Genomic DNA, 13,339 nt, shown 5'->3' with positions numbered 1-13,339 from the left:
ACTAAATGATCTTTCCAGCTCCTTCCAACACAAACCATCCCATGACTCTGCTATTCTATATTTGTAACATAATGAGCCAAAAAGCCAATTCTAACATATTTAACTCAAAAAAAAAAACCATGCCAAATGCTCCAGATGTCATAGCAAGCCACAGGAATAAATCAGGAAAAGCAAAGATATCATCACAATCCTAAACCCTTGCAACAGAAGGCAAATTATTTAGGTAAAATAAATTTTTTAGTGGGAGCCTGGCCACAGCACAGAGAAAGAGAAAAAAAAGAGGACTAACAATAAACAACACTGCTCCTTGACAATTTAAATTCTCTCCTGACCACAAGTCAACAAAAGCAGCTCCTACAGGCCAGCATCAATATAAACCAGACCAATGCCCACCCCCTCTGGTTTCTACAAATCTATTCCAAATTACCAGTAACACAGGAAACATTACTCTCCAGAAGAGTCCAGCTTGGGTAAAGTGAGATCTCACTGGTGTGATTTAGGGTTCCTGCCTTTTATGGCTTACTCTTACAATGCTCTTGCTATAACCATTTCACCACCAACCAATTTTTAAAGGGGTCTCTATTTCATTACCCTAAGCTGAGCTATGGAAAAAGACTGTTTCTGAACTTACCTGTGCTACACTTTGCTGGTTCTAAGAATCAGAATGACTGTGCCAAATTGATGTTGCTTTTATTAGAATTTTTCCCCCTTTTAAGCAACTGCCTCCTTCAAGTACCACTTTTCTTTTACCAGAAATAGGAAAGAGGAGCTGGATAAATGACTGAACAATTACAGTTTCACACAAAAGTAGCACAAGCAGCCCAGCTACAAATATGAGACATGGAATAACCTCTACAGTGCAGGAATTCTGTCCTGACAGTTCCATTTTATTTCTTTCATCAAAGAATAAAAACCATCAATCTCCAGCTTCAATAAGTCAGTCATATTGCAGCAGGTTAAACAGCAATTTCGCAAGGGTAAACTGACCCAATTTGAAGCAGTGGGCACTCATCCAGTAAAGAATACAGAAGGCAGAGTGTGAAATGACTGACTGACTCACTACATCAAAATGAATTTTTTCAGTATCACATTAAAAGGGAAAACCAAAACTTTCTACAGCAAAATAAAATTATTTATATTGTATTTCCCCTAGTTCACAACTTTTTCTAGAAAACTGAAGTCTCTCAAATATTTTAGTTTCAATGAATCAGCAAATTCCAGTTTCAAAGGTTTTAGATTTTTCTGACTTGCTCTAATGACATTATATTACTTGTGAATTTGGGAGGTATTAGGAAGATTAGAATGAGCTAGCTGAAATGACAGGGGGTTACGAAGAAAAGGGGATTATTTTTTCCACCAAGCATATAATTAAGATGCAAAACTGCAGTTGAAACATATTCCTGCAGCTCTGTTCCCTGCATGATATATCCCAATATTCTCTTTCAAAACAAGAGACATGTTCATAGCTGGCAAGGGAAGCACGATGAAAAACTAAGTTCAAGAGCTCCTTCAGTGTATTTCCCAGGTCTTGCATTTCATACACAAAGATGCTGTTTGAATATGGGAATGCACATTTTCCTTAAGATTAAAGGAATGCATCTGTTCAATTTGCGAATTTATATTTAACTGCCTAAAAGTGACAGGGTTCTCCAAAAAGCTAAAGGGAAACTTGTTTTCCTTAAGCTCCTTTGAGTAACCCAGATCTAATGTATCATCCTTTAGCAGGTTACTCATGGTGTCCCCCACTCCCAGTGCTGGTGGCAACATGGGGACAGCAAGTAGACACTATAAACCACGACAGACTTGGAAGGAGGCCCCATCCTTGTGAAGCATGGTCTGTGATCTCTGTAAATCACCAGTCAGCTTCCTCAAAATAATTCATATGACATTTATTTAAAAAAATGACACAGGGAAAAAACAAATCACCCTTGAGGACTCCAGGCCATCTCATTTCATGCTGATTTTAAATTTTAATGCTAAATACACACATGAAAATGGAGTATTGCCTCATAAACTCAGCTCCTGCATTCCCACTCTTGGCCAGTCACCCCCTAATCTCACCAGATCCTCAGACATTATCTGTTTTCCCAATCCTCTTTCTTCCTATCACCCCATGTTTTGTTACAACTCTTTCTGGCTTGGATTTTGCCTCCTGAGGGCATACATAACTGGTCAACTGGTGTGGTGATCGTTTTCTCTGCAAGCATCATTTGTACCCAAGCTAACACTGCACTGTCACAGGAAAACAAATGAATTAAGTAAGCGTGTTACAAAGAGCATGTCAAGCGTGTCACTACTGCACAGCCAGGTGTCAGCTGAACTTTCTTTTCAACCATAAGGTCAGATTTGTTCAACTGATTTTTAAGCAATATGTTCTTACTTACAAAATAAATTTTCATAAAAAATCATCAAGCTGACAATGCAATATTTTTCCAACCTACTTTCTCAAAAGAAAAGACATGCTGCATAATTCTACCATTTCCATATATATCTGAGGAACCACAATTAGACTAATTAATCAATAACTATGTTCAACAGTTCCATGCCTGCAGCAAAAAAAATTATTTCATTTCTTAAAATGCTGGAAGTTAAACAAACAAACTGAGTAAACTTTGGCCTCAACTCTGAAAAACAACTGATCCAGTGGAGCTACTACATATTCAAAAGAACATGAAAAAAGCTGACTGAGAAAAGGCATTGGAAAATCACTGTGAACTCTTACCAGAATGTGTGACCAGCAGCTACAAGTCTGTCCCCTTCCCCCATGCGACCATTTGAAGTCTTTCCTAGGAGCAGGATCAAAACAGACGCTACTGTCTTCCCAACTGTAAAGCAAATATCTTGTAAAATATAATCCCAGTGGTACAAACATTTTCTAGCCCTTCATAAGAGAATTAAACTGATAGACCTACAAAAGGATACCTTGGGTTGACTTTTGGACTCACAAAATTGCAAGGCATTTCCACAGTAGGATAGTCTCTCCCAGCCAATTGAACCATTCAGCTTCTTTAGAGTTGTGACTGAAAACAAAAATCCAATCTTAGCTGTCAGCATGAGAGCTAATGTGCAAGTAACAAACTGTGCAGACTGAAGTGACAGTCCCCTGGCACAGGCCCCTGTCAGCTCCCCCACTGCTGAAGATTGTGTTGCAGGGTGTCTTGCAGCATTCCCAGGCTGGCCAGATCCTGAGACGGGCAAAAGACCCTGCTCTTTCCATCAGGCAGGTGTCACAGAGATCCAGCTGTCAGGGGGCACTGGAACCACTTGTGGTCCCAGTCCCTATTTCAACTGTTCATTTATCAACTGTTGTAAACAGCATCTGTAAAGATTTCAATAACTGGGAGAATTTAGAACATGGCTTGGGGTTTTTTTAGAATCAAAACAAAATTAAGCTTAAAACTTTTGCAATTTTTCATAATACAGAATTCTATCTCTTCTCAAACTAAACATACATAAAGATGGAGTAACACAAATGAGTTTCAATGTGGCCAAATCCAGATATTCTCAAAGTCCTTTTTCTTATTCCAGTGGGCTTCTCAAAGGATCCTCCCTGACAAATCTCCAGGGATACACACCACAAACATAACAGGCCAGGCTTCTTATGAGAGTTTTGTGCTCTCAGATTAGAGCTGAAGCTAGAGAAAGCCAGAAGCTGCCATCACTGACAGACTAAACAAATGCTTACTGTTACTATAGACTGTATTTTGTTCTTTACATTGAATGATGTTCTCAGATTTAGACCATGCCTTATATCATTCTGTTAAGAATTCAGCAAAGCAAAGAGGAAGATTTCATGTTTACTGCTACTGTCACCTCCACTGCCACCAAATGCATCAAGCTTATTCTCCCAAACTGCTCTAGCTGTCTTATAAGATTTTTGTTCCTACCATTAATACTGAAAGGCCATTCCAGCAGCTTTCTTCCAAAGCTGTTCATGATTTCTAAGAGTCAATCTAACTGTATTTGCATCCTTTTGTGTGTGCAAGCATATGGTTTTTAATTCTCAATTTTCTTCCTGTCATTAATACTTATGTTCAGGAGTATTTACAGAGAGCAACAGTGTGAGTCTAATTCCTTCCCTTCTTTATTATCGTTATCTTCTACTCATCCCATTTTACTAAAGGCTCCAGTCTCTTGCCATGGCAAATTATCCCTTTCTCCTTTTGTACTTAGTTATTCTTCCTTCTTGACAACTCACCTTCTCTTTCTGCTGACACATCTTCTCTCATGTGAAATAAGTCAGTGGTTCTTCAGAAGCCAGTCTCTTCTTTCATGGCCATATCTAATGAGTCACCTTCTCCTTCAGAGATCTGTCCAATGTTCATTTCAGTAATTTCCTAAGGATCTTAAGATTGTGTCTACAACCATATTCTTCTGTTCCATTCTTCTGATTTAATCTAAAATCACAGATTTGACTATGATATTTTTCTATATACTTTGGCAGGCAAATAAGCAAACATGAGTAGTTTTTATTTAGTATTTAAAACTGGTAACACACATCCTTTAATTGCTAAAACTTGCCTTAGAATCATAGAATATCTTGGGTTGGAAGGAACCTTAAAAGTCATCTAGCTCCAACCCCAACGCTGTGGGCAGGAGGGACACCTCACAGTACACCAGGTTGCCCAAAGCCCCATTCAACCAGGCCTTACCCTTGTATGCACAGGTCACCTCCTCTCCTTCAGAAGCATGTCTTTGTAATTTCCTCCTCTTTATTTTTACCATCTTGTGAAAAAAAAAAAAATAGAAGAAATTCTCCTGTGGACATTTCTTTACCTTCAAGTTTGTACAAGCAGACTCCTTTGATTGCTGGCTTCTTGGCTTTTTTACAACTTTGCCAACACTGACCTTCAGATTAAGTTCAGCATTTCATCTGTTCATCAGCAACAACCAAACACACAAATCACACACTCATTTGCAAGGATTATCAAAGTGCCTTTGAACTCTGCCAATTTCTAACTGAAAGCCAAAGGACTCTTCAACTGGAGTCAAGCACACTACAGATGGGTCAGCATACACATCTGCTCTTTCCTGTTTCTCCCAACGTTAGAAGGATATGCGTCACAGTAACCAAAATAATTAAGACTAAATGCCTGCATCCTGTCCTAATGGTCACTGCTTGCTGACTTTGCCATCAGCTGTATTGACATATTCACTGCTTCTAACTGGTTTAAGAAATAATGAAAGATGGAGGAAAAATATTTTGCTCCCCAGAGAACACTGGGAAGAAGCTGTTAGTTAGTAAGTGTGAGAACAAACCTAAGCTAAGCACAACTTCAACCATAGCAAGAGAATCAGAATTTGACCTTCTAGAAGATGGGTACAGTATGAGCCAAACAACCTCCTCTTACATGACACAGCATTTCTTCTTTACAGAAAACAACATTTTCAAAAGGAAGAACAATCTCTGCACTTCCAACCTGCTGCTGGTTGCAGAACAGAGGTTTCCACCAGACCTATCAGAGGAAAAAAGTGCTAAGAGCTTCTAGCTTTCAGCCAAAAGGGAAATGCAGGCACTAAACAATGGTGCACTATCTTGAATTACAATAGATGTTTCACTAGTTTTATTTCCCAGGTCCCAAGTACAGCTAGGAATTATGTCCATCAACTACCTTTAAGTACTGGAAACTGACCATAGAAGCACGGTGAAATGGAAACTGGAAAAGCTTGTAACATAAAGGAATACAGAGTGACATGAGTTCTACCACAAGCTTCATTTTGGAATCCCCAAAACGACAACAAATACAGAATCCCTTCTGCTTGAGGAGAGGGGTTGAAGGGAAGAACGAAGAATATCTCACACCTTATGAGGCTTTAGAAATGCAAAATGGAACAGTATCAAGGAGCTTTACACTCATGTACCAGTGAGATTTTACCAGATGCAAATTCTATGTTGTCAATCTAAACACCCCTATCTGCATCAAACTGCTGTTAACAAGCAATTATTATCTTCCCAGAATTGAGCAGAGCCCCGCCCAACATGAACAACTGCTATTTAAAAAGGAAGCATACACAACTGCTATTTAAAAAATAAGCATACTGGACTACCTTGAACAGGAAACAGGAATATCACCTAGGTGCCTCCAGCAACAGCTACAACAGTGATTAGAAATCAGGCAGGGGACACTTAAAATGAGATATGAAAACACAGATTTGGGGCTGACAATGGAATTTACCAAGATTCACAGCTATACAGCCAAGCACTAAAATACCTCACAAAGAACAGACTCTCAAGAAATCTCCAACCTCATAATGAACAGCAAAAGAGTTGAGATGGGACTTAACCAGGCTTGACCTGGTTTTCTTCCACGCAGAACAAACAAATTCTGCTTCCATTCAATTTCAGCCACTCCAGTGTGATCTTTCCAGATCCTGCCTGTTGAGTTTTGCTAAGATTTCCTATAATCTCTGAAATTTTTGGTTTTGTTACAATGTTTGTTACAACGGAATATTTGAAAACAACAATCCTTTTGCAAACATGTATGGAATCAGGTAGGAATGGCAAAAGCAAAGTTATGTAATCTATCTTGGAGCTAATTTTAATAAAACAAGTATTCTTGAAACTCAACATCTCCATTTAGCACATTTTAAAATGAAACTCACTGCATTTTTTTTTCCTTTTCATGATTAAAACTTAAAAACAACTTGCTATAGCTTTTAATATAATTTGAGAACATAGTCTAACTTCTGGCAGCAACTGGCACAGGAAACTGCAGCATCAGATCTGAACTTGCACCACAGTTTGTCTGCACTTCTTTGTCAAATCTGGTATTTGAAAGAAACCTGATTCAAATGATTAATGGGTAGAATAATCACGAGTGCAAATATATACCACCCAACTAATACTCAAACTCAAGTAAGAATCAATTTCTTCTTTGTTCTTCTTTGAATTATGCTTTAAGAAAGCAAGAATAGAAAAAAAATACTCTTACTTAGCAGTATTCCTCCCTTTTTCTAAAAATTAGGTACGCCTTGACAACTACGATGAGCTATGTTACTTTCAGGAAAATCCCATATCATTCCATTTGCACTGAGTGAAAGTTTGAGGGCTGCCTCAATTTTGAAATAAACAATACACACCAAGAAAAGACCACTCTCCTACACTGAAATTACTGACACTTTATTAGGTTTAGCACTGAAGGTCAACAAAAGAGTACTTACCTTCTGTTTTGGAAAGAGTTTTGGAATAGAAATCAGTCTGTTGCTATGTGACTGGTTTCCAGGCAGCAGTTCCACTCACTTCTTCACGGAAACAACGTGTTCTTCTGTTTCTGCAAATGCTGTTTATATTGAGTAAATCCAAGTATGTTCAACTCAGACAACATACTGTGAACCATTAATGAAAAAACGCATTTGCAAAAACCAGAACATAATACACTGACCTCTCTCAACTCCTATTTGGAGAAAAGAGATGCATCATATACATGACAGATTGCTGGCATTACATTTTCTGGCTGTTGACTTGAGAGATTGCCAACTTTTATGAAACATACTTGATCCATTCCATTTATTTTGTGAATAAACATGAACAGCTTCCTCCATTTATTACCACATCTGAATGGCTTAGACATCTCAAAAGCGACAAGTGTCAGTGGAAATACTAAAAAAGGGTGAAATTTTCACTGAATACTGATGAACATTCCCTCAAGAGCACACCAAGAATGCATTAATAAAATAATTTTTCCTTACAAGTTTTTTACACTATTTTTATTTGGTCCTGTCTATAAAAAAGTGTCTCTGTCAATTTAGCATTTGCTATGACTCACTTAAGGAAGTTCAGAAAAATGAGAGGCAATTAAAAAATTCAGTGCAATATGATGAAATCCATTCAAGCTGAATTCAAACATCATTACTTAAATCAAACTTCATTGCCCTGTTTTCACCAGCTCTGAATTGAACAACCTAAATTGAATCAAACTCTTATTTGATTATTTCTTCAGATAATAAATAAGTCACTCAGAAAAACAAAGCCCCAAATCCACATTTATATCTGTTGAATTTTAAAGAACTTACAGGAAATTATTTTGTTTTTTAACATAATTAGAATCCAGTAAAATAAATTAGAAGGCACCAGCTTTACCTGTATATTGTAAATAAGGGGGAAAAAAGTCAGAAATCATGCATATTAAGAGCTAGTCTGCACATTTGCTGAGGATCAATTACGACAACAAATTCTAACTTCAAAAAAACCAAACATGTTCTGCAAACTCCATTTCCCTGGAAAAAAAATAAAATACAAGAATGGCAAAGAGAAGGAAAAAGGATTAAGAAGAACCCAGGGACCAGATCTTATGACATAAGGAGCAAAAGGGTAGACAATGAAAGGGGGTTTTCTTTGCATGAGAGGATTCAGCCATATCTTTTGCAGTAGGTCTAAGAGGACTGTATCTCCCAGCAACACTGTCCAGTGATGCACACACCCTGCAGCTTATGTGATAAAGCAGTTCTGCTGTGCACCCTTCTGATACAAACCAAAGACGTGCATGCTCCCAAATAATGACCAAACTCACCTATAAAACCATACAACCCACAGACACATATCAAAGAACAGCATTCAAGTTGGAAACTCAATCACTCTGGACTTGTGCAAGAAACTTTAATTTCTATGTGAAACGTAATTCTCTCTTTACCATCATTGGTAGAACTTCAAACTTTTCTTAGACAAATGCACAGGCTGATATGGATATCAAGCCATACTATGTAGCTTCCTCCTACTTCACTGCTTGCACAAGTTGAAAGGTCTAATATTAATACGCTACAGAGAAGTAAAAAGGAGAAGGAGACACAGATGAAAGCTGTTCACTTCTCTGTGCTGAAGAGCTAGGCTCTACCTCTGCCTCCATGAAGACTCTTACTGGAGAGATCAGGGATGTGAGCTCCTCTGCACTTAATCTATGTCCCTGATTTTCTCTGCAGGTGATTTGAGATCTGGGAATATACTTGTAGAAGAGCTGGAAGTATAATGACCAATATGCTACAAAGATCACATGCCAGGAAAAGGGCACTAACAACCAGTGGCCACTTTGGCTCTTAACTGCATCTGTGTTTCTGCTCCTCTTCCATAAAATGTGAGGGGAAAAAAGCGGTATCTTGCTGCCTTCCACTGCACATAAAAAGAAATGTTCACTCATGTGCAAACCCTGACTGACAGTCATTGGGACAAAACTAAATACTACGGTTCTGTCACTAAAGCAGGTATTGGTAGACCTTCCTGGTTTAGTTACACTTTTGATATGGGGTGGCCAAGACTGTGCCTCAGCTTCTCATTTACTAAATAGAAAAGTATCTTCCTTCACAAAGTTTTTAAGAGAAGAAGCACAGGCTTGAGATTATGAGGGACTCTGGTACTATGGTGATGCAGAATATACTAAAGCATGAAACACGGCCAAGTACACACCAGGTAACTACATGTGAAGAGCTTAAAGTTTTCAGGACGAGGAAATTAACCTAAAATTTTACCCACATATTCTCCATCTCTATTTTCCCTCTGACTTATTTGCAGCATTAAAGAATGTAGAAGTAATACAGGAAAGTGGAAAAAGGTCAAATAAGGCATGCATTGGATGTTTTCTTCATGCCCACATCTAACACACAATGTTCATTAGGATACAACTCTTGCCAGTAAGTGTGTGCTGAGCAGACAGACATTAGCAGAAATGTAAATACATATTAAAGTACAAGAGATCATGCCTAAATGACCACCCCATTCCAGTTAGGAATCCTTTCTCCTGTCATTGGAAGGATATACACTTCTCCTTAATTCTCCCTGAAAATCTCCACGGGTTGCTCATAGCAAATATTAGAATTACACTATAGTGATACAGAGAATAAAAATTAAGTATAGCAAACTACTATTGCCACTTACAAGACTAACTGGGAGATTAAGGGTCTCTTTCACCAAAAAAGTGCTCACACTCAAAAAACCATCATACTTTGTCAAGAAAACATCTCTGTTTGACATATTGGCCATCTCTTCCATCTCCATTAATTCAGTAAGCCTTTTTTATCAAATATGCTAATTCCCTTTATAGTATTATTAAGCACTTCCACCTTAGAAAGGCAGCACTGGAGTGTCACAGTCCAGGGTCTGCAGACCCTCACCCACCCAGAATGGCAACTGAACTGCCGCGGGCAGAAACGGACATTTCTGCAAAACAGAGCTCTTTAACTCTCCACTAACTCAGTCGCTGCTGTGAGTAGCTCAGTAACCTCCTGCCTTACACCATGAGTTTTGCCTCTTTGCCTACAGGTCTGCTGCCCGCACTGTGTCGGGCACATGGGTTTGTGTTCCATGGCAGTGTCGGACCAGGGGACAGGTGTGCCGGTGGGGCGGGCTGAGCTCGGCCTGCGCCCCGGCACCTTGGCACGGCCGAGGAGCCGCCGGGGCCCCTTGGCGCCATTTACCTGCAGCAGGTGGTGGGCGGCCAGGTAGGCCAGGCGCGGGCCTCCCCGCACGCCGGGCGGCAGCCGCCCCGTGCCGTAGCCGTGCCAGGCCACCACGTACGGGTTGTCCATGGTCAGCCAGTAGCGCACCTGCCCGCCGAAGTGCCGGAAGCACAGCTCGGCGTAGTCGCGGAAGAGCCCGGGCAGGATGGGGCTGGCCCAGCCGCCGAAGGCGTCCTGCAGGGCCTGCGGCAGGTCCCAGTGGTAGAGGGTGACCACGGGCTCGACGCCCAGCTCCCGCAGGCGGGCCAGCAGCCGCCCGTAGTGCTCCAGCCCGGCGGGGTTGGGCGGCGCCGTCCCGTTGGGCAGCAGCCGGGCCCAGGACAGCGAGAAGCGGTAGTGCGAGACCCCCAGGCGCCGCAGCCCCTCGACGTCGCGGAACAGGTTGTTGTAGCTGTCGCTGGCCACGTCGCCGCCCACGGGCCCCGGCGGGGCGGCCCCCGACGGCGTGGCCGGGCGGTGGGCGAAGGTGTCCCAGACGGACGCGCCCTTGCCGCCCTGGCGCCAGCCGCCCTCCGTCTGGTAGGCGGCGCTGCCCGCGCCCCAGAGGAAGCCGTCGGGGAAGGTGTCGTGGAGGAAGAGCTGGTCCTGCGGGTAGGGCAGCCGGGCGAAGCGGGACCAGGTGCCCGCGCCTTGCCCCGGCGCTCCCAGCCCCGGCCGCCCCAACAACAGCAGCAGCAGCAGCGCTGGCAGCAGCGACGCGGCGAGGGCCATGCTCCCGGCGGGGCTCCGCGACAGCAGCTCCCGCCTCCCAGCTCCCCGCCGCCCCATTTTATCTCACCTTGTGCCCCCCCCTTCCCGCCCCGGTGGGCACGGCCATTAATAATTACCTCGGAGCTGCCGTCTGCATCCTTCCCAGCCGGTTCCATCGGGGAGAGCTGCCGCCGGGGGCGGGAGCCAGGGCGTGAGACGGGGCGGGCGGGGAGGAAAGGGAGGAAGCCGGGGCGTGGGCGCCTCGGGGAGAGGTGGACTCTGTCACCCCCTCAGGGTGTCCGCACGGCCCCTCAAAGAGAGAGATCCCGGTCCGCGGGCGGCAGGCGGGGTGCCGCAGCCTTTCGTCCGCCCCGCCGGGCCCCCGCATCTCGCCCCGACCGCGGTGTTCCCTCGGAAGCGGGACCCTCGCCGCTCTCCTGCCGCCTTTCTTCCCATCGGAAGAGCCTGAGGAGAGACTCGATGGCCGGATCCGTCCCCTCTGAGGGGATGAGCGTGGCCCCCTCCCGTGTCCCGCTGCAGTGCCGCCGTCGGGGAGTCCGTGGGGCAGCGGCGGACCGGGGAGGGGGAAGCGATCACGGGGCTGGGCTGGGGGAAAAGCGAGGAACTAAAAACGCTTTTCTCTTTCCTGAAGAGAAACACTGGTTTCCGTAGTGGTATTCTAGCAAGACACATCGCACCTGCGATCTCTCATGTAGCAGCAATTGCAGAGAATTCGTTATCCAAGGACATCAGACACACTCCTCCCCGGGAATTCATGGGCTGTCACCTCTCAGTAACAACTCTTTTCTTTCCTGGAGTAGGAGGTTGCTTGCTGCACAAAAAACAAGTTCCAGTTAGAAATGCCTCACGGATCTTTACGGAGAGAAAACAAATCGAGTTAAGTTTGATTACTAAGGTACATTTAGTAACCAACTGAGCAGGCGTGAGGCATGGAGTGCTCTTTAAAGGCAGGTCTCAAACTGCCCTTTGCGTCTCCTTTGGACAGAACAATTCAAACATCGGAGAGAGCTGCCGGCGGCGGCGGGAGCCAGGGCACAGCCAGAAACAGCCCAACACATTGCAGAACCTGGTATTCAGTGATGTGAACTCTTAACACGATTTGGGACACCTACGAATAAAAAACGTCTACTAGACAGGCTGTTCGGCACAGAGAGATGTTCCCAGGAGATAAGGCTGTTGTTTAACTACTGAATGAAGGCCTTTAGATAATTTAATTTTATTTTTAGAAAATAAACGTCCTCAGGGGAAAATTACAGATAATCGCTAATAATGAGTCAATAGATTTAAATGCCAGTTGTGAGCTAATGAAGGTTTCCTTTTGTGCACAGGATGGACTCTCACCTTTCCCAAATGCAGGCAGGGTATTTGCTGTGCCTGTGCCCATTTCTAGAACTTCCAACTTCCATGTTTTCTGCACTGATCCAGATCAGTTTTGGAGATTGATTTGTGCTATTTTTAAAGAGATCAAAGATGTAGAGGACAGGATTGGAATTAGTCTTTCACTGTGGTAGCTAATTAATTGCCATATTAGGGGAATGGGGATCTGAACAGTCCAGGGGACCATCGACAGCCCTTCCCTAAAGGAGGAAGTTTGTAGGGCAGGAACAGGAGGTGGCAGGCCCAGAACCAAGGCTGCTTCCAGGAGTGAGTTTGGGATACAGTCTGAGAAGGTGCTGACATTCAATTACAGTGTGAGTAAATGACAGCTTCAGATACAACAACAGAAAAAGGTGTTGGCATCACTTGCAAGTTACTTGAAGAAACTGGAGATTAATTGTTAAGTGCACTGGGGCATTGCTGCAATTGTCCCTGTGCAAGGAGTGGAGAACTAGCCTCCTGTTCAGCTGCAGACCTGATTTCAAGGAAGCATAATGTCTTCACTGGATTTTGCTGACAAAGTATTTTAAAAATAGGGATGTAGAGGCATGTCTCAGAAGTGCCATCACCTAAATCAGGATATTAGTGATGGTAAGTCTATTGCTAGTATTTAAGGAAAAAAATATCATTGAGTATATAGGGAAACAAGAGATTTTGAAATACATCATGGTATATTCTTTTTTCATGTGATAATTATTAACTAAAACCTAGATCAATCCTATTTATACTTTGGCAACACCAATAAGTAGACACTGAACTGAAGCTCCTTCACTTGTTACTTCCAGAGCCTGTCAACAGTCAAGGA

At 42.8% G+C, this 13,339-nt stretch overlaps 1 protein-coding gene across 1 annotated transcript in view; it reads right to left on the bottom strand.

Annotated features, from left to right (window-relative positions):
* KL (klotho) overlaps positions 1-11,214 on the bottom strand; it is a 48,444-nt gene extending 37,230 nt beyond the window's left edge. The window contains exon 1 of the mRNA XM_054271832.1: positions 10,405-11,214. Within this exon, the coding sequence (XP_054127807.1) occupies positions 10,405-11,214 (810 nt within the window). The remainder of the gene's footprint in view (positions 1-10,404) is intronic.
* Between the last annotated feature and the right edge of the window lie 2,125 nt (positions 11,215-13,339).

The sequence above is a fragment of the Melozone crissalis genome, unplaced genomic scaffold (assembly GCF_028551555.1).
Source record: "Melozone crissalis strain CALT ecotype California unplaced genomic scaffold, PUWL_Pcris_2 ptg000013l_1, whole genome shotgun sequence".
Lineage (NCBI taxonomy): Eukaryota > Metazoa > Chordata > Aves > Passeriformes > Passerellidae > Melozone > Melozone crissalis.
Note: the sequence above shows the minus strand (reverse complement) of the source record. Positions and strands in the feature narration are given on the sequence as shown.